Source organism: Diachasmimorpha longicaudata, chromosome 10 (assembly GCF_034640455.1).
Source record: "Diachasmimorpha longicaudata isolate KC_UGA_2023 chromosome 10, iyDiaLong2, whole genome shotgun sequence".
In the NCBI taxonomy this organism is placed as follows: Eukaryota; Metazoa; Arthropoda; class Insecta; order Hymenoptera; family Braconidae; genus Diachasmimorpha; species Diachasmimorpha longicaudata.
The window spans coordinates 7084727-7104165 of NC_087234.1; the positions used below are offsets into that span (position 1 = coordinate 7084727).

General features: G+C 37.9%; 6 protein-coding genes across 9 annotated transcripts; 4 read left to right on the forward strand and 2 right to left on the reverse strand.

Annotated features, from left to right (window-relative positions):
• The first annotated feature begins 83 nt into the window (after nt 1-83).
• Nucleotides 84-3439, forward strand: LOC135166848 (UDP-glucosyltransferase 2-like). Of its 2 annotated transcripts, none has more exons than XM_064129502.1 (5): nt 84-711; nt 1747-2166; nt 2381-2612; nt 2816-3041; nt 3099-3439. In XM_064129502.1, the coding sequence occupies exons 1-5, from the start codon at nt 304-306 to the stop codon at nt 3397-3399; spliced, it is 1587 nt and encodes a 528-aa protein (XP_063985572.1). In that variant the 5' UTR covers nt 84-303; the 3' UTR covers nt 3400-3439. The 2 variants fall into 2 exon arrangements, with proteins under 2 accessions (XP_063985572.1, XP_063985571.1); XM_064129501.1 differs by lacking the exon at nt 84-711 and adding an exon at nt 958-1448.
• A 391-nt stretch (nt 3440-3830) lies between these two features.
• LOC135166858 (DET1- and DDB1-associated protein 1) lies at nt 3831-5165 on the forward strand. The gene is made up of 4 exons (XM_064129526.1): nt 3831-4024; nt 4186-4324; nt 4466-4527; nt 4604-5165. Exons 1-4 carry the CDS (start codon nt 4022-4024, stop codon nt 4709-4711), a joined length of 312 nt encoding a protein of 103 aa, XP_063985596.1. The 5' UTR covers nt 3831-4021; the 3' UTR covers nt 4712-5165.
• A 197-nt stretch (nt 5166-5362) lies between these two features.
• LOC135166846 (zinc transporter foi-like) lies at nt 5363-11384 on the reverse strand. Its single transcript, XM_064129498.1, has 6 exons — nt 11017-11384; nt 9875-10490; nt 8670-8740; nt 7492-8434; nt 7001-7365; nt 5363-6919 (listed from the first exon to the last, which is right to left on the reverse strand). Exons 2-6 carry the CDS (start codon nt 10473-10475, stop codon nt 6773-6775), a joined length of 2127 nt encoding a protein of 708 aa, XP_063985568.1. The 5' UTR covers nt 10476-10490; nt 11017-11384; the 3' UTR covers nt 5363-6772.
• Nucleotides 11385-11542: 158 nt separating this feature from the next.
• On the forward strand, nt 11543-14616 carry LOC135166852 (sulfide:quinone oxidoreductase, mitochondrial). Its single transcript, XM_064129509.1, has 8 exons — nt 11543-12071; nt 12330-12441; nt 12524-12748; nt 13071-13271; nt 13459-13668; nt 13736-13922; nt 14094-14340; nt 14467-14616. Exons 1-8 carry the CDS (start codon nt 12001-12003, stop codon nt 14528-14530), a joined length of 1317 nt encoding a protein of 438 aa, XP_063985579.1. The 5' UTR covers nt 11543-12000; the 3' UTR covers nt 14531-14616.
• LOC135166856 (coatomer subunit zeta-1) lies at nt 14603-16011 on the forward strand. 2 transcript variants are annotated; one of them, XM_064129519.1, is made up of 5 exons: nt 14603-14747; nt 15053-15298; nt 15404-15537; nt 15618-15708; nt 15865-16011. In XM_064129519.1, exons 1-5 carry the CDS (start codon nt 14730-14732, stop codon nt 15910-15912), a joined length of 537 nt encoding a protein of 178 aa, XP_063985589.1. In that variant the 5' UTR covers nt 14603-14729; the 3' UTR covers nt 15913-16011. The 2 variants fall into 2 exon arrangements, with proteins under 2 accessions (XP_063985589.1, XP_063985590.1); XM_064129520.1 differs by lacking the exon at nt 14603-14747 and adding an exon at nt 14768-14851.
• Nucleotides 16012-16070: 59 nt separating this feature from the next.
• Nucleotides 16071-19277, reverse strand: LOC135166847 (carnitine O-palmitoyltransferase 2, mitochondrial-like). 2 transcript variants are annotated; one of them, XM_064129500.1, is made up of 6 exons: nt 19121-19277; nt 18815-18864; nt 17997-18543; nt 17381-17914; nt 16569-17176; nt 16071-16484 (listed from the first exon to the last, which is right to left on the reverse strand). In XM_064129500.1, exons 1-6 carry the CDS (start codon nt 19163-19165, stop codon nt 16268-16270), a joined length of 2001 nt encoding a protein of 666 aa, XP_063985570.1. In that variant the 5' UTR covers nt 19166-19277; the 3' UTR covers nt 16071-16267. The 2 variants fall into 2 exon arrangements, with proteins under 2 accessions (XP_063985570.1, XP_063985569.1); XM_064129499.1 differs by lacking the exons at nt 18815-18864; nt 19121-19277 and having other exon boundaries at nt 17997-18808.
• Between the last annotated feature and the right edge of the window lie 162 nt (nt 19278-19439).

Here is a 19439-nt window from a genome sequence, read left to right on the forward strand (position 1 = left end):
TGGCACGTGTAATTCCTGTTGGTATCAGTTGCCCCAATTTATCAAAGATCACTTCAATTACAGACAATCATTGTAGCTATGACGAGCAGTTACAGTTACGAGTTAACGGACTACGCGTGAGAGGTCCGCCGGCCAGACGATATAGATATAAATAACCGGTTACTGTCGAGCTATCCACCACCCAGCGAAGCGGTTCCCCAAAAATTATTTAACCTAATCCGTCCAGTGATCTATCTTCTTTTGCTCAATATTCGAATATTAATCCGAGTGTGTTCTTTTCGAGTTATATTAATAAAAATATCCATGTCTCCGTATCGGGCATTTGCCCTTCTCCTCGTATTATCCCTCCAAAATGACTTCTGCCATCCCCTAAAAATCCTTGGGATGTTGCCACTCCCTGAAAAAAGTCACTTCGTGATGACTGGAAGACTTATGAGAGAGCTGGCTCTTCGAGGCCATGAAGTTGACGTAGTTTCGATATTTCCTCTCAAAAAACCAATGGCTAATTACAATGACATTGTACTGGCAACTGATGATATGCAGTTGCCTATCAACAATGTAACTTACATGGACATCCAGAGGTTCAGTGGTTTATCAATGAGCTATTTTGTGGATATCGCAGGCATACAAGTATGTGACCTACTGAGCCATTCCCAGATGCAAAAAATACTAAGGACTAAACCGAAAACGTATGACGTAATTATTGTTGAGGTAAGATATCAATAATTCTATCTATGAATTCTTATGAAACATTTGACAACAACAAATAAAGGAAATGCAAGAAAATCCCTGAGATAACTGATCGCGGTTGAATTATGTTTCCAGAATATTAAAATAAAAATAAAGTCGATGAAATTATATTATGCTTGACATTAGATGAGAAGGTTTATCACTATTTACTACTTTAGAGTGATAATGGGAGCTATAAAATCGTTGGTAATCATGTCTCCACTGATAAGTTTACCCTTAATCGCGTGGAATAATATTCTGCAGACCTATACTCGCTTTATCGAAAACTGAAAATGTCGCCAGAAAAAATGTTCTCATTAATTTTTACCCTATTATGTTGTCAAAGTAAAATTATTGATTCTACGAGAAATACTAAATTGAAAATTCTCGGCATTTTTCCGTCAGGGGCAAAGAGTCACTTTATCATGACCGGAAGACTCATGAAAGAACTAGCGCTACGGGGGCATGAAGTTGACGTTGTTGGAATGTTTCCAGTGAAGAATCCGATTCCTAACTATCGGGATATCGTTCTCGAAACGAAAAACGTTATTGTGTTTGTTAATAATGTTAGCTATAGTACTATTCAAGCGGAACAGGGTTTACATAAACGTGAGTTCGTGAGGACCGCTGGAATAGAGCCTTGCGATTCTCTCGGTCTCCCTAATATGCAAGTGTTATTGGAACATAAGAAGGGATGGTACGACGTGATTATTGTCGAGGTAAAAGGGTTGTCATTGGGCCTTCCTGGGTCGTTCAGGGCGACCTAATATATGATGGATGGTGAATTATCCTTGTAGAGATTTTTCCGTCAGTAATAATTTCGATTTGATAAATGTAATTAACCCGAATGATTGAGTTGGATTACAGTGATTTTTCATGTGCAAATAACTAGGAGAAATAAATATCATTATTAAATTTATTCATAATTCAACAATAGTCACATTTTTTTATATTCTATCGTATACTTAGTATAGCATAAAATTGGGAAGAAGAACTGAATTGTTTGTCTGTCTCCAGTTGTTCCTGGCCCACTGCTATCTAGCCCTAGGGCAGCACCTCGATGCTCCTATTGTCGGAATTACTACCTCAAAACTACCAGACTGGCTTGTGGGACCATTCGGCAATGACCTCAACCCTTCGTACGTCCCTAGCTTATTTTCAAGTTCCAGTCAACAAATGACGTTTTGGGAACGATTACAGAATACTCTCATGCAAAATATCATCGTGCCCCAGATTGATTATTATCTGGAGGGCGAAATGGAGCAGGTGGAAAAATATTTCGGAAGGAAGTTGTCATCGATGAAAGATCTCTATAAAGATGTCTCACTCATACTTGTTAATGAACATTATAGCCTTAATGATATCAAGCCTCTAACACCTGATATCATTGCAGTGGGAGGACTGCACGTCATTGACGATGATCAACATTTAACACCCGTGAGTTGTTGCCCAGAGATGTTAATTGATTATTTGGGGGGAAAATTTTTTTTGCAAATAATTTTTTCGCTCCCAAAGTTCTCTTAAATTAAAATTTTTATTGAAAGGCTGCTGTTAACATTATTCCTTTCAATATTTATATATTTTATTTTAAAAATGTGGCGAGAGAAATTTATCCCCAAGCTCATAAACAATAAATAATAACTAATTTCAGGACTTACAAAAATGGTTGGATGAGAGCAGTCATGGGTGCGTATACTTCACATTCGGATCGATGGTGAAAATTGAAACTTTCCCAGAAGCTACTATCAAAATATTTTACGAAATGTTTGAGAGAATAGCACCAGTGAGAGTCCTCATCAAAATAGTCGATCCTCAAGCACTTCCTCCTGGTCTACCAAGTAACGTGAAGACTTCGTTGTGGCTACCACAAGTGGCTATACTAAGTAAGTAATTAAATCACATGTATTCAATTTTTTCATAACAATTAGTTGAAGGATCGGAGTAAAATGGACCTGGAAAGAAACAAATACTGCAACAATTTAATGAGACGCTCAAATTAAATATTGTAACGATAATAATCAGAAAAATTAAGCTAAAAATGCAAGTAGCCATCAATGAGATATATTTTACCTCAATTTTTCTGCAGAACACAAAAACGTAAAACTATTCATCACTCACGGAGGATTGATGGGAACTCAAGAAGCTATTGCATACAAAGTTCCAATGGTTGGACTCCCTCTCTTTGGAGATCAACACACAAATATCCACAGCTATGCGAATAAAAAAATTGCAATTGCACTGAATCTTCATGATATCACTGCCGACTCATTAACGAATGCTGTGAAGACCGTTCTCTACACTCCAAGTTACAGGTAATAAAACTAAATCTCACTCCGTCCCTTATGGCTAATGATTATTCTTCTTTTCAGGAATAATATTGAAAAAATTTCGACACTGTTCTTCGACAGACCCATGAGTGCTATCGACACAGCTGTGTATTGGGTTGAATACACTGCAAAACACGGTACAGTATTGAAATCACCAGCCACCGAGCTTGCATGGTGGCATTTTTACTTGCTAGATGTGTACGGATTCATCATAGCTGTCCTTCTTCTAAGTATCTTCATAATCAAAAAGTTTGTTACTTTTTGTTGGAGGGCAATGTATCCCAAAGCTGAGGGCAAAAAATATTCTAATGCCGATAGATCAATGTACAAAAAGAGCCAGTGAACGAATAAATGTCGTTATTTCTCATTACAAAAACAATAAATATATGTATAAATAGTTTATTGCACTCACCACAGGAAGCTCCCACCTAATGAGATGTCTCCATGCGCACCATACACTAGCCTCGTTTAATCAGAGGGGTTAGCTGATTAAACTAACTGATTAAACTGCTGACATTTTGACTTCCATTTGCAATGCTTTATTGCAGCTAAAATTATGGAACATATCTGCAAAACATGATAAAATGCATTTACTCTTACGTCGAGGAAGAGTGACGAGGGCCAGAGATTAGAGGAGAAATTGCTGACGCTTGTGGAGTGGCTTCAACTGTAAAATTTTCGTAGCGGTGGCGCGCGAACTACGATAGTGAATGTGCCTGTTGGTAAGCTCTCCTCTGGTAAACTTTGGTGCCCGAAGAATTGAGACCCTATTCAGTCCACCCTCTTATAACCCAATACGAAGGAACGGCTACTGGGTGGTATCGAGGTCGGAAAATGACATATTTGTCCCGTCTGTTTGAGTTATCGTTACCACTACATTAAAATTCCATCTCTTAGACCTCGTGCACAATTCAGACCTAATTTTTTTAATAATAGACTAGGATTTTCTATCTGCATAACTTAAAATGGTAAGACTTAACAAATAATAATTAGACCCCGTTTGGTTTATCGCCTCGACAACAATTTTTAGGTTATGAATTTTGTTTAGTCAGGGGCTTGTTACTTTTGGTTTAAAAAATTACTTGTACGATGAACCCTTGATATTTCATAGGATTGTTAACTGTTTCAGTCAGTTGCCGAGTTTTTGAAGGGCCTGCCCTCCCACAATGAAAATAATTTCGCCAATTTTCATACGGACAACGGAAATCGTACCTGCGTTAAGAGGCCATCGGTCTATTTACCTACGAAAGATTATCCTTCGGAACAGAGTAAGTGTTTCTATTCAGATCTTTTTCACATTCAGCGTTTAATCTTGAAAATATCATTTCCAACTCATTTCCGCATATCTTTATTTATGATTTTTTACCTCACCTCTCCTTAAATAATATATCTGAAAACATTCTTTACAGTAATTGTCACTGAAAAAACGACAATATTACTGAGGTACCTCCATCAGCAGTGGGACAAAAAGGTAGAATTTATTATAATCCAAGATCTCCTTTGAAATTAAACTGTGCAGTTGAAACTGAAGCAATATTTTTTAATAGAATTCTGAAAGAAAGCGGGACCTATTATCAGTAAATGGCGACTCTCCAGACGACGTAGCAGTGAGACGCTGCAAAAGGCTACGGCTCGATCTCAATAATAGCCTCTAAACCAAATGAATAAAAAGGACCGACCCATAACGAAAAAATCGCATTACCTCATCGTAATTATTTGTCCATATCATATATTTCCTCTCAATTCTGATAAACGTGTAAATATTTTATTTCAGGAACCGATTTGCGACTTTATGACATTTTTTGCCAGTTAAAATTTTTGTTTTCGTAAATGCGATATCAATGAAATTGAAGCCATTGTTAGATAAGATTATTGTCGTCTAGTAATTATTCAGCATTTAACTTGCCTAAAATAATTGTCTTGTTCAATTTAATTTTTTTTTCCATCAGTCAATATTTTATAGAGCTCTGTGTTCGTCTTTAATGATTCTGGAATCTATTTTCTGACTTCTTCAAGGTACATTCCGCGTGAATCCTTAAAGACCTTTGGAGATATCTTCTTCAACTTTTTTTCTTTCCAGTGATTGATTAATAAAATTGTGTACTGAAATAGGATGTTCATTTCATTTGAGCCCTATCTAATTGGAAAGCAGTTGATGGGAATCAATTTTTATTGTACCGTCTTCCCCCCTTCCCTCTCGGAATTGATCGAAAAAAAAGTTTCCGTTCAGTCATGATAGCTTCGTGGAAGGATAATAGAAGGTAAAAGAAAATAGTTATAAGGTGAATAAGTCTAAAAATTCGTAGTTAATTTTTCAAAAATTCAATGTTATTAGATCCTCATGAAAAAGTAATTCATCACTTTTTTCCTATCAATACAAATTAGAAATACATTTCAACTTAATGTAAGATACTTAATTGATATCATCTGCCTTTTGTCCCTTCGCATGTAGCTTCCGTGTCAAATGAAAATTAATTGAAATAAAAGGCTAAATATAATCGGATACCGATTGATTTTTCACTTTAATGATTATGGAATTTATTAAACTTTGGCTTTTTCATCCTGCAACTCTTGCGAAAGACATGACTTATTAATTATTAGAGAATTTCCGGGAGACATCAGGCTTCGAGTGATAACATTTTACCAAGAATTAAAGTAATATTCCTTTTCGATCATTTCATTCAGTCTCCAATGCCACTTGAAACTATTTACAAGTATTTCAATAACGAATGGTTCTAGAAGAAAATGTTAGAAGACATTTTTGTTCCGAGGTCCCAACAGACTTTAAAACATTTCCTCGTAGAATGGCTGATTTCTGATATAAATGTGAACTTAGCAAAACCAATTTAGGGCTAAAATTAAGAAAGAGAACGAATAGGATTTCCACCGGCATTAATTCTTCATTTATTTTATTAGTGCGTGGTCTTTGGAATAAAAGTGATAAAACATTCTTTTGTGATAAATTTCTCCAGGTATAAAAATGCTCTAAACATATTTCCTTCTGAAACTAATTCTTCTTCGGATAATAGGAAAATAGTACATTCTAAAAATTGGTATTTGTCGTGTTATCACTCCCCTCCTGATATTGTTAAGTAGCTTTGACAAATCTAATGAAAAGTACGGTTCAAATTCCCCTTCGTGAAATGAGATTCTCTTAGCTTCACCAAATCAACTGTCGTTGAAAAATAATCACAACACTTTTACAATGTTCCTAGGTATTACAGTAATACGTTTAAGCACCTTATTTCTGCACCAAAAATATTGACGAAGCGAAAGACGAATTTCTTCAATTGGGTATGAAAAAAAATCGTTCGAAATGAACATTCGTAAACTGGAATGCAATAAACAATATGAGAATTTCCATTCATGATTGACATGAGCAAAACATTTTCAACGAATTGACCTTCTCTCGTTTTGTCGTTTTGTCTAGTATGTATATCTCCCCAGGCAAAGAGCAAAAGAGAGCGAGAAATTGAAATAAAACAATCATTTGTGTAATTGTTCAGTTTTTTTTTGTTGAATAATTAAATTAGAAAAACTTTCAAATCTTGATCAGAACGTAAATGAGAGAAAAAAACTAAACCACCTATTCTTTCGTTGGAATCTCAGAGTAACTATAGTTTCTACTTAATATTCGAGAGTTTCTTTGCAACTCCCACGATAAAAAAATTCCGTGACGGATTGACAAAGAGAAATAATGCTACTCAATTGTGAATTTAATCACTAAAAATGTGTTGGAGATCATGCTCGTACAGAGCTATTACTAGCATTATACCCAGTCCCGTCAGGAGCCCTAGGCCTTGGAGGACACATTGCCAGTTTGATCCGCCCTCTGCGGTATGCCCAGAGGACAATTCTGGAATCTGAAAACAAGACGGGGGGTTCAATCAATCTTGTACAATTCCATACAATTCACAGTCCAGTCAAATTCCCTATAAACTCACCATATCGACAAGTGCAATGTAAATAAACATTCCAGCAGCTGCTGCAAACACCCAGCTTGTGGTGGTTGACTGAACTCCAAGAAGCACCCCAAATATCATTCCAAATAAACAAAGTACGGATGATAGTAAGTTATAAAAAACCGCTTGTTTCGCCGACATTCCAGCCTTAAGTAGCACAGCAAAATCGCCGAGTTCGTGAGGTAATTCGTGACAAAAGACTGCTATTGCTGTTGAAAACCCACCAGCTATATTAGCAGCAAATGCCGCACCGATGGCCATGCCGTCAGTGAAATTGTGAAGGCCATCCCCCATTATGACCATCCAGGCCACACTAGACATGGATTCGGGAGCTGCATGGACATGTCCTAAACAATGTCATGTTTTTTTTTCATTCAATAATTACATTCATCCAGAAAAATACATTATTTGAATACTAATGCAAATCTAAAATCAATAAATAATTGGATAAATGAATAAAATAAAAAACTCACCATGTGAATGTGTATGGCCATGATGCTTGTTCTCATGCTCCCGAATAATAACCGTGTAGCCATCACCCTCAGCCCCCTCCTCCTCACTCTTTCTCTGCGCTTCCTCGCGCTTCCATTCCTCTTTTTTTCCCGTCTCCTCCTTTCCCACCGAATTCGACGATACCTCGTTCAGTGGCTTCACCTCCTCCCCACTACTCCTCTCCTTATCATTGTGTTCGTGCTCATGATGATTGTCCTTAGTCGTGATCTCTCCGTAGCAATACGGATAAGATGAGTACTTGTGCTTGCACAATTTTTCACCAACAGTGCTGGGTCCCTCGCTCTCTCTCATAACTCTGACCCTCGTTGGTTGTTTGTTCCTCCTCTGTCTGTACTTTCGCCATTCTGCCACTACCGACAGAGCCTTCTCTGTGAAGAAAAAGAGGATCAGGCCCATCATAGCTGTCAGTCCTTTCCACATATTGGAGTTGTGGAGGCTCTCGTGGTCAATTTCCTTGGGAATAACCCCCAGCTCGTGCGAGTGGGAGGACATCATCGCGTGGGGTAGTAGATGAATCAGGGCGTCACCGCACAGAGTTCCTATTGCCAGGGCTACAAGAAATTGGAGCAATTGATTGTAATAGGACTTTCCCATCACTGGAATCACTGCCACACCCAGGAGACCGCAGAGACTTATTATCACTATCGATATCGTGGAGTACACCCAGACCTGAACAATATTGCGGGTTGGCTCGTCATCGAAATCATCCGGGGAAGGATCCAACGGAATTTGGCTCATTGTGGGCATGCTTATGCATCCAGAGTTCTCCACCGGGGAAGAACTCGTCAGATGGTACAGAAGTACAGGACAGGCTCGTGAGAAGAGATCCTGTGTGAGATTGCTGATGTTGGGGGCGTGTGGAACTGGTGAGAGATGGATGAGAAAATCACGAGTGCTGAGACACTGTAGAGAAATTTTTTTAGAAATATTTCGTCCCATTTAATCCTAAACTTCCTGACATATTCTAATGATACTTTTATTTAATGTTGATAATACTAAAACGATCAAATAAGGAAATTCTTTCAACTTGGAATTCGTTTGATGTTGAAATACTTCCATATCTTTAATCATTTTAGTCCTTAGAAATTCATTTTCCATTTGTTCGTTGATAAAGAAAACAATGCCAGTGCATATTTACCTGTTTTTTCGCATTTATATGGTTGGGATCCTCTGATTTTTTACTGGAATTTTCATCCAGACGTAATGTACCTGCAAAAGCAATTATTCAATCACTTATTTACGTGACGTATCATTATTAATTGCGAGGAATAATGAAAATGAGAAAGGCACTCAGGGAGAAGCGATAAATGAACAAATATTCCCAAGGCTTCCCAGATAATGGGAGTAAATATTTCCTTGACCAACTGGCCGTTGCTATTCATAAATGTAAGAGGGAATTCTAGTGGAACACTAGAGCCCAGATTTTTAGACTCCATCTAATCAGAGCTTTAAATCTTTCTCATGACGGCCAGACTTGAAAGTTGATAAGAAAATGGATCCCATTTCTAATGAATCTTCTCAATTATTATTAATCTGGAGTTTACTGTTTAAAGTGTTCAGTGAAGATAATATTGTGATAATTGAGAATTTTTGAGAGTTGATATACTTTGTGTTTTTATTCCTCTGCTGCAAGAATTTTAGAAACTCACGTAGTTGTTTGATTAAAAGGGCAAACGTGAGAAGATTAATAATAAGTCAAGATCACAAATAATCAGCTAAATTATTCAGGAATAATAATTCATTTCATTATAAGCCTGAAGTTAAAAAGTCATTCTCCATTATTACAATGAGAGATACAAAAGCCTGAATTAAATTTTTAAGATCGTAGAAGTAAATGATCTGAACCATTTCAATTGCCTGTGACTACCTCGAGAAATGATCTTCGAAACAAAAAATGAACTCTGCAAATGACCTCTGCCCGAGTGCCGACCTATCAAATCTGTTCCCATCTTCTCAATCAAATTCCCCAACTTCTACCCCGAAATAATCGTCTGAATGCGAATAATTAGCTTGAGAACAAGTCTAGTGCCTTTCCCCAGTGATCAATGGAAGACAATTCGGTGGGTCAATTGCTACTATACGTGACAGATTTAACCCAAGGAGGCCTAATGAATTCATCCATTCGTCAATTCCGTTAATAAAACATGACAACCGCGCAAATCATCTGTCGTATCTTTCAAACTAATGATTATTAATCACCTGGTGGAAACGTCTCTATTTCCATCTTCAGTGGAAGTCGATTGTTGAGAAAATCCATAAATGAAAGTAAAAAAAATAATAAATTTTTATTTTGTCGATCCTGAGCTATCGGCCCGCGCAAGTTTTATTCTAATAAAATCTTACCGTTCACTCCCGCTCGATTCTCGTCTCTCTCGACATTTCTGATGAGATCAGTGAGGCCCAATTTCTTCAACATATTCTCAAAGCCCTCCATGGAGAGGCTCTCCCCGTCACCAAAGGTATCGAATATCTTTTTAAGATAGTAATTGTCTTGAATCTCTGAATGGCGTTTCTGCCTCATCTTGCTCATCTTTTCCTGATTCTTTGAGTATTTTTCCGTGGTGAGTTGCCCCGTTGACTTGTCCTCTGGGATATGCCCCAGTCTCTGAAGCACCTCGCGACTCTGCAGATGTTCGATCTCTCTCGGAGCAGGCATTTCCTGTTTCTCAAATCGCAATTTCATTTTCTCCGAGTGCAGAAGTTTCTTGGAACGATGTGCAATGGCCACGTGGGAACCACCCCGATCCTCCACTGGTGGAGTCATCATTTCATGATGATTTCGAGGATCGCTGTTGGAATTTAGGCGCAAGTACTTTGGAATCGGTGCTAGCACTGAATCTTCATAACTTGGGAGATTGGGAGACACTGTTGTATGAGCAGAGCAGGGGTTGTGGGATGCACATAGTACACAGACAACGCAGACTGTCATGAAGTGTTGAGACATTTTTCACCGAATTATCTAGAAGATAATTTATGAATTTCAGGAGTGACAAAATAAGAACATTCGATCAATTTTGGTACTACACCACTATCAGTAAAAATTAATTTAGCTCCATGTGACTTTAATTATTTTAGTCTTTTCCTGGTCTTTCACCAGACAAATTGGCGCCCTTCAACCCTCGTAACCCCTTAACCGAATCTTCAATGTCCCTCGTTCTATGAAATATCGCACCAACTACACATCAACTGCATAACGATTAGACTTAGGCGATTCCCATACAAGTTCTTGACCAAAATAAAATTCAAATGACGAATAATGCAAAGTATCTCAGCTACTGATACCACTGGATTTGTCTCCAAGAAATAATGACAATTCCAAAATAGAATCCCTCTCCGCCACTTCCATCAACGGATGATGATTATTTTTAGCTGTCAAAAGGATACCCCCACGCACGAAAGCCTCAGAGAAATGAGGTTATAGGACTCAGGTATCTCCATATCCCCAGTATTATGAATTAAAAACCCATTATCAATGGTTTTTTTACCTGGATATTGATGATTGACTGTCAACAATAGTCTTCGGAGTGCTGTGGCAATAGTCGTTCGTCGTCTTTTGTAGGTAAAATTGAGAAAAAATTTGGGGTAAAAAAAAGTTAATTCAATCAAGGCGATGGATTTTTAGCACTTGGAGAGGGCACTGAGGCTCTAGTCGTCCAACCAAGGTCCACTGTTGTTGATCATTCATAGATTTTTAGTTTTGATCCATGTGTTTTTATGGGAGAAACAATTATGCCGAGGATATTCTGACTGATTCACTAACACAACACGGAGCAACAAGTATAGGGTAAACTTGGCTGTATGCCGGGCCCTGGTGTTCTGCGGAATCTGCAGACGCCAATGATCCAACATGGCTGAACTAATATAGTAGCTACGGCAGTTACCGAGAGGGGCAGCGAAGACGATCTTTGTTGCGAAATTCAGACGGTAAAACAGATTTTCGGAAAATAAATAAAAAGAGATGTCTCTAACATCCAACACCCACACCATCAGAAAATATTCATTTTTTATAGATATTTTTATCTAAATACTGTGTTTCTCAAGCTCTCTTGAATGAAAGACTTTTTTTTATTAGACATTTGAATTTAGAGTTCTATCGACTGAGTATCTGACAGCGAGGCGTCATCAGTGTATATATATATATAGTACGATAGGTGAAAATAATCGAATTTATTGATAACAATTCGCGTAAGGATCCCACGACGACAGCTATGACTTCTGGGGGTTCCCATTGAAAAAAGTGAAAGTTCCCCTTTAATTGACGAGTGGAAATAAAGCTGAAGGTCTGAGGTATTTTTTATACATAATTCATTCGTCTGTCGAAGGGTTATAAAGCACTTGTGTTGGAAGGAATAAACGAAGAAAAATCCAACGCCGACAAAGTTAGATACAGTGAAAGTTGAAGCTTCTCATTTCATCGACTAATTGACTTTAGGAGCTTTATAAATTAGGGAGAAAACGTAGGGCTGATAATGAACACCTGTTGTGGAATTCCCAGAGTACGGCAAATAGCGATAGTTTCTGCCAGAGAAATGCACCACAGGTAAACAATGGTTTACAATATTTTACGAACAGTAATGATACGCAATTCAGTGAGACCGGCACAGAATATTCTGCTTTTAGTCGATAATAATTGGAGATATGCATGATACTTATCATCTAGCAGATTTCAAGTTTAATAAATGTTATAACAAATTTTGCGTGAGAGAACAATATTATACTATTGATTAATTAGTTAGAAAATGCAGATTATTGTGTCCAGTCTATCCGTTAACTGATATAAGTTTGGTTTTTTCGTAAGATGTAAAGTTTTAGTCATCGGAGGAGGCACAGGGGGTTGCACAATGGCCGCTAAATTGTCAAAAAAATTCGACAAGGCCCCGAATCATGTGATTGTGGTCGAACCTAACGAGGTAAAAACCTCCTTAAAAAAATAAGTAAAACATTGCTGGCCAGTAAAGTGTTTTCTCGAACAACTTCTATTTATCTCCAAAGATCCACTACTATCAACCGATGTTCACCCTGATTGGGGGTGGATTAAAGGATTTTTCGTCGTCCAGGCGATTCATGGATAACGTTTTGCCAAAAAAATCCCAGTGGATAAAGGATAGTGTAACATCATTTGAGCCGGAATCTAATACAGTCAGAACAAACAATGGGGACACGATACAGTACGACCTAATGATTGTTGCCATGGGATTGCAACTTTACTGGGCCAAGGTACATCAGGAAAAAAAATAATAGCCATTGGAAAAAAGTAATAAGTCAAATTAGTCATATTCCATAGTTGTAAACCACTCTAGCAATATCTATAAATCCGAATCGATCTTAAATTGACAAGTAGGCAATGATTAATATCACTTGATTCAGCCACATTAAATTTAGTCTAATTTCATCAATTTCTAAAATTTTTTATAATTGTAGTACTCATCAATTCATATCCTTAAATACCGGATTATTTTATAGCCCACTAGATTAAGTAGGAATTCATGAAATGGAGTTAGTAGCAAACTGTTCTTGATAACAGAAGTTATTTACGTAGATTCCAGGATTAGTGGATGCCCTGAAAGACCCAGACTCTCAGGTGTGCTCCATTTACAGTCCAGAGACGGTTGGAGCGGTATTCGACAAAATAAAAAAAACTACTGGAGGTCCTGGGGTCTTTACATTTCCGAACACAACCGTGAAGTGTCCTGGAGCGCCTCAGAAAATTGCATACATCGCTGAGGACTTCTGGGCGAGGGTAAAAATTCGTAGGAAAAATCTTTGGCGATAGACATTGAATGAAACTTTTTGGAGAAATAATCACGATTTTTGAAAAGTTGTCTGGAAAATTCACTAATAATTTTCAATTCGTGATAAATTGTTAAAATATTGACAGGAAACATCGAAACGAGAGAAACATTACTTCCCCCTTGTTCTTTTCACAGAAAAATCGTCGCGAAGACATTGAAGTTATTTATAATACATCTCTCCCTGTAATCTTCGGAGTGAAGAAGTACGCAGATGCCCTATGGGGTGTCTGTGAGAGACGAAAAATCAGGGTCAATCTTCAAACCTCGTTGATAGAGATAAATAGTGACAAGAATGAAGCTACTTTCGAGAATTTGAAGACTCCCGGGGAGAAAATTACGCAGAAGGTATCCCGACTCGTGAAACCCATAGTACTAATTATCCATAATTTTAATATATTTTATTCGCTTGTAGTACTCATTCCTCCACGTTTGTCCACCTATGGGACCTCCAGATGTTCTCAAGAATCATCCAGCTTTGACAAATGAGGCTGGATTCCTATCTGTTGATGCTAGCACCTTGAGGCACAGTCGGTTTAATAATATTTATGGCCTCGGAGACTGCACCACTACGCCGAATTCTAAAACAATGGCTGCGATAGGTGAATTGTAGAATTGATTTTATTTATCTTTTAATTTGCAGAACAAGACAAAAACACATTTATTAGAATTATGTTAGGTATTTTTGGGTATTTTTAAGGATTTTTTAAAGAATGTAAACATGCAATATTATTTTGTTAAAACTTTGATTTTTTTATTGTCCTTTTACGCAGCCTCACAAGCTAAAGTTCTGCATCAGAATATCCTCGACGATTTAAACAGAAAGCCCATGCGAGGCGTCTACAATGGATATGCCTCGTGTCCTTTGGTGACAGCTCCTGGCAAGTGTATTCTAGCTGAATTTGATTATAATCTCCAGCCCCTGGAGACATTTCCTGTTGACCAGAAGAATGAAATGTGGATCATGTATTTTCTGAAGAAGGAATTCTTCCCCTTTCTGTACTGGAATTTCATGTTGAAGTGAGTTACTGATATTTTCAATGCAAGTCATTTAATGAATCTTTTTGCCTTTTTTTAAACTAAGAGACTTTCCATGGAATCCCGGTTCATTAAATTGCTCCTCAATCTATTTTTTTTTTATCCCAGGGGTTACTGGAATGGCCCAGAGTTCATTCGAAAACTGCTGAAAGTCTTTAAAAAGTCATCCTAGGCCAAGAGGACATGGCGTCACCCAGCAATAATTGTTAAAATTTTAATTCTGTATATAGCACAATAAAATTTAATTATCATTGTAAATCCTGAACATGTCAATTTCAACTTTTATAATAAATAATAAAATACTGGGGGTGTACACCTGACTCACATAGTGACGTCATCCGGAATTTGACACGTCGCTGGCAAACGTAAACATGGACGGGCAGTTGTTGGTAAGATTTGTCTAACCAATTTGTGAATTTTCTTTTCTTCTTTCCAACGCTCCTCGTGTCTTCATTTTCTCGAGACATTATCTACATTTGCCAATTATCAGTGGGTTTGTTGAAGGGCATTTATAGAAGATATATGTTCTGTATCTTAAAAAAATGGTGGACATAACCTCAACTCAATGTTGCAGGAGAATTGTGATGATAGAAAAGGAGTATTTATATGAAATGGATGGTTTAAAAAAAATGCAAGACCTTATTTCTGAACTGACTATTACAATTTAGTGTGGCTTAAATGTGTTTCTCTCTAGGAACCCACACTCTATACTGTGAAGGGGATGGCCATCCTCGACAACGATGGCAACAGAATTCTGGCAAAATACTACGACAAAAATATTTTTCCAACATCGAAGGAGCAGAAGGCCTTTGAGAAGAATTTATTCAACAAGACTCACAGGTCGAATACAGAAATTATTATGTTAGATGGGCTGACATGTGTTTACAGAAGCAATGTTGATCTCTATTTTTATGTCATGGGAAGCTCTCACGAGAATGAGGTAGCGTAACAATTCAATTTACTTATTTACTAATTGAATAAATTTGGCTGTTTTGATTTCTGAAAATCAAATTTCTTTAATGGATCGATTTCTTGTCGATTCTAGCTGATTCTCATGAGTGTCTTGAATTGTCTTTATGACTCCGTAAGCCAAATACTGCGGAGAAACGTTGAGAAAAGAGCTGTCTTGGACAGTTTAGACATAGTTATGCTGGCGATGGATGAAATTTGCGATGGAGGGTAAATATTCTATTCCTCCTAGTTATCCATTACCAAAAAAAATAAAAATCCAATGGTCAATTCCCCCATTTGTTCCCCAGAATTATTCTCGATGCCGATGCAGCCAGTGTCGTCCAGAGGGTGGCCTTGCGTACAGATGATATTCCCCTAGGCGAGCAAACAGTTGCACAGGTAAAATATAGTTTCAAATCGTCGAAATTATTCATCATCAGCACGAAATTTTATTTCATTCTCTGTTATGCCTGCACAGTCGATGATAGTAAGTGTTTGAGATTGTCCTGCCAAAATTCTTCTCATTCAGGCCTTTTTCTTTAATTCATTTTTCAGGTCTTTCAATCTGCCAAGGAACAACTCAAGTGGTCCCTGCTGAAGTAGCATTTTTCTATTTTGAAAGTATAATATTTCCACTTTTGTTTTTTTAATAAATAATCTGGTAACAGTCTAAATATCAATAAACCCAAATGTTAATGCAAATATTACCACTCATTTAATTCTGAATATAAGGATAAAAGGATATTCATCTACAGTTTCGGTTGATTAAAAAATTTTTTTATAGTTTTCATTCTTCAATAAAACATTGCAAAACTCCATGGAATCCTAACAGTATATAAAAAATATCTTATATGGAAAACGGATATGTAAAAATATATCACAAGTTGGCACGATTATTAAACGTTGAGAAGGAAACAGTCCCCCTTTGAAGGTACACTCATCCTTCCCCAACAGCCATTCATTTGCTCTCTAAAATTCTGTGGAGATCCTTAAAGGATGTTTCAAGATGATCAATAAATTCAGTAGCATCTCGGTGGCTTTTGTAGCACGTGACAACCGACCCAAGGCGATTGTCCTGAATCATGTAGCCAATGCCATATCCATTCTCCACAACAGGACCAAAACCACCTCCCAGGACATCTGGACTGGACAGCGTTGAGGTCGACAAGATATTCCTATGGGATATGAAAACATAAAAAAAAAGTTCCTACATATACCACTGTCTCCCCTTAACAAAGCACAAAAGATCTCAGCCTGACCTATTTATCCTATCATAAGCCGGATCTTGAAAAATCACTGGCAGACTTTCCCGCACTTTGCTCTGCTCCCAAACCTTCTTCAAGGCAAACAAATGCCTGTCGAATCCCTGTCCCATGGCAGCCTCTTTAGTAAGACCGTTGTGAGATTTACTGCATTCAACGATTAATTTCTTCAATTCATTGTCATTAACTTTCGAGGAGCCACTCTCGACGATGGCTTTGCACAGGGCCTTTGTCTGACTCGTGCAAGACCTTATGGTCTCAGTGCGACCGTGTCTGAAGGCGGAGGTGCTGCACGACTCGTAGGTAGGAACAGATCGTTTCTCGAGTTTGTAGAGAGCCAACTGAAAGGCCACTTGCATGACGGCGTCCGGACTCACCCCGAAGCCCTTACATTGTTTCTTACCGAACACCTCAGAGATCTGGTGATCCAGAGACAGGGTTCCATAGGCCCAATGGTGGTATTCTCTCAGAGCACGGCTCACTGAAGCTTTTAGGGCGTCGTCGACCTTGAAGACTAGTCTTTTGACGTCCTGAGATGGATTGGTGAGCTTCGACTGATCTTCAGGGTGAAAACTGGGGTTTGATTTTATGTCAGCTTTCAAGTTCTACGGAAATAGGTATTATTGGAGGGTTTATTGGCGGTAGACAAAATTGTCATATTCTGCTGTGTCATTTGATATTTTACAATGAATAATTATTTTTAGATTTATGTCCAGTGTGGTTATAACAATCGTTAGTTTATATATTCAATTCTGTGACTTCAATATTTATATTATATTGCCAAAAAGAGTAGGTTTAGTTCTGCTTACTGTAAAATATCGTAGAACAGCGACTCCATCCCCCCACGAGTGTTCGAAATTTAATCCGGCATATCCCCTTCCATTGATGATCAATGAAAAAGATTTATCGAACCAGCGATTCGACCCATCAGAATGCAAAAAGTGCCGGAGTAGTTTATTGTGATTTTCCTCCAGGGAGTCGTCATCCAGAGCGAAAACAAAAGTCGCTGAATCGATTTCCCTGAGAACTTCCTCGTTACCTAGACTCAAAAGGTGTTGACGATTTCTAGCCCACTGATTACGTTCTGTGGCTGTCAGGATCCCTATCGGACATTCGTTGGGCCCTCGTGTATCGTTCAGAATTGACCGGACGCTTGAGGCTATCTCCTCCGGGGAACGAATGCCCCCGTTTTCGTTCAGGAGATTGAACGAATAGAAATGACCCCTTCGCATTATTATCACGTGCCGCGAAGTAGGATTGTTGTAGATCCTATCCTTCTCGATCTCAGGGATTCGTGTCGTTCCGAAGAGGTACGGGAACTGAGACATGTCCAGGGGGAAGGCCTGGGAATGTAAATCTTTTAAAGTATAGGATAAGTGATCATCCGTGAGATTAAATCACATAAAACCACTGAACAATCCACACCTTGAACAAGTAAGCTCCATAAGTTGCGAGGGTCGAAGGTAAAAGTCCTGTTATCGTCTGAAAAAATGGAGTATCGGATTTTTTGGGATTCATATGATAGACCTCTGGCTTCAAGATACCGGCCCTCAATGAATTCATGAACCTAGCGGATGATATCAAGAGATTGGTAATCTTGACAAGAGGTTCATTATAACTGGCATTATCTTCTTGCACCATAATCATGAAAGGATTGTAATTAATTGGCAATGGTTTGCGATCCCTCAAGTACATGTCGAACCACGGCTCACTTATGTAGCTCGTGTGCTTGTTACTCGAGTCCATTTCAAGAAGTTTTTTTTGTAACTGTGGGCCTTCCTTCGATTGGAATGCAGCAGTATTATCACATGTTTTTTTGAAGTCTTCCGGAGACAGAATGGGCTCTTGAGCTTTTAGATATCGTTTGCACGTATCCTCTAGTTTTGGAATGGGCAATCGGGGCAGAGATTTCTGAAAATACATTGTGGGCAGCCTGCTGTTTTGTAGGTAGTCATATTCGTTGTATCCGGAGCTGCAGAAATATAATGTACTTAGCAAAATAAAGTTCGGAAGTGAAATCGTTGAACGATCCAACTCATTTTGACTACTACTCAGTTTATAGCAAATATCTTGAATATATCGTTGAACTTCTTTGTCGAGCAAGTCATGAGTTGCCAAAAATGGATTCATCAAAACTTTCCTATCTCCCTCCGAGATATCGATCGATCGATTGATGTTTGAAGCGTTCTACTCTTTCGTTACTGAACTGAATTAAATTGTTGCGTAAAGATGATTCAATATACCTTATTGCACGACTCGGCAGGGCGAATAGGAGTCTCGATAATACATCTGCCTAAGAAAATTTAAAGATTTATTCGATCATGGATTAATAATGCAGGTGCAAAGGAGGAAAATTGATCAAGCAGTTTTTCATATTAGATTAGCTTTCGACCCATATCTCAAATTCTAAGAATATTTGCAACCAACATTTTTTTTTTATTAGTTTGTAGAAATAAAATTTTAGAAATTAAATATTTCACTTATATGTTACAAAAAAGCATATCTTCTGTCGATTATCGAACATTTATATGTATCGATTGAATAATTACCTTGCATCCTTTCAAATATTGCACATTTTTAATAGGAAAAAACATAATATGTGTCTGCGTTTATCGCAACGAACCCAATGGCGACAATTATTATTCAAGCTTTATTCATCGTCATCAACAATGGGTGAAAATGCCATCATTCCAGTCATTGCGTACGACCGGTTTGTGCAGGGTCCCCATGACCACCATTTTTCCACTAAATTTAGCCGCCTCAATTTAAATTCTTTTTTTAAAACCTCAGTAATTTTGATTTATTATTTATTTATTGTTATATCGGTAGCAATACTGTGAAGCACTAGATATTCGGAATATACAGATT

Excerpts from the sequence above, each read along its gene's own strand:
- LOC135166856 (XM_064129519.1), top strand. Across the intron at positions 15,299-15,403 it reads GAAGCTCTCACGAGAATGAG|CTGATTCTCATGAGTGTCTT; the intron begins GTAGCGTAACAA and ends TGTCGATTCTAG. Across the intron at positions 15,538-15,617 it reads GATGAAATTTGCGATGGAGG|AATTATTCTCGATGCCGATG; the intron begins GTAAATATTCTA and ends TTTGTTCCCCAG.
- LOC135166858 (XM_064129526.1), top strand. Across the intron at positions 4,325-4,465 it reads AGATTATCCTTCGGAACAGA|TAATTGTCACTGAAAAAACG; the intron begins GTAAGTGTTTCT and ends CATTCTTTACAG. Across the intron at positions 4,528-4,603 it reads ATCAGCAGTGGGACAAAAAG|AATTCTGAAAGAAAGCGGGA; the intron begins GTAGAATTTATT and ends ATTTTTTAATAG.
- LOC135166847 (XM_064129499.1), bottom strand. The coding sequence starts at position 18,701 with ATGAATCCATTTTTGGCAACTCATGACTTGCTCGACAAAGAAGTTCAA. Across the intron at positions 17,915-17,996 it reads ATGGAGCTTACTTGTTCAAG|GCCTTCCCCCTGGACATGTC; the intron begins GTGTGGATTGTT and ends TTACATTCCCAG. Across the intron at positions 16,485-16,568 it reads GCTTATGATAGGATAAATAG|GAATATCTTGTCGACCTCAA; the intron begins GTCAGGCTGAGA and ends CATATCCCATAG.
- LOC135166852 (XM_064129509.1), top strand. The coding sequence starts at position 12,001 with ATGAACACCTGTTGTGGAATTCCCAGAGTACGGCAAATAGCGATAGTT. Across the intron at positions 13,272-13,458 it reads CTGAGGACTTCTGGGCGAGG|AAAAATCGTCGCGAAGACAT; the intron begins GTAAAAATTCGT and ends TTCTTTTCACAG. Across the intron at positions 13,669-13,735 it reads GGGAGAAAATTACGCAGAAG|TACTCATTCCTCCACGTTTG; the intron begins GTATCCCGACTC and ends ATTCGCTTGTAG.
- LOC135166846 (XM_064129498.1), bottom strand. The coding sequence starts at position 10,475 with ATGTCTCAACACTTCATGACAGTCTGCGTTGTCTGTGTACTATGTGCA. Across the intron at positions 8,435-8,669 it reads ATATAAATGCGAAAAAACAG|TGTCTCAGCACTCGTGATTT; the intron begins GTAAATATGCAC and ends ATTTCTCTACAG. Across the intron at positions 7,366-7,491 it reads TGGCCATACACATTCACATG|GACATGTCCATGCAGCTCCC; the intron begins GTGAGTTTTTTA and ends GACATTGTTTAG.
- LOC135166848 (XM_064129501.1), top strand. The coding sequence starts at position 1,023 with ATGTCGCCAGAAAAAATGTTCTCATTAATTTTTACCCTATTATGTTGT. Across the intron at positions 2,167-2,380 it reads ATGATCAACATTTAACACCC|GACTTACAAAAATGGTTGGA; the intron begins GTGAGTTGTTGC and ends AACTAATTTCAG. Across the intron at positions 3,042-3,098 it reads CTCTACACTCCAAGTTACAG|GAATAATATTGAAAAAATTT; the intron begins GTAATAAAACTA and ends TCTTCTTTTCAG.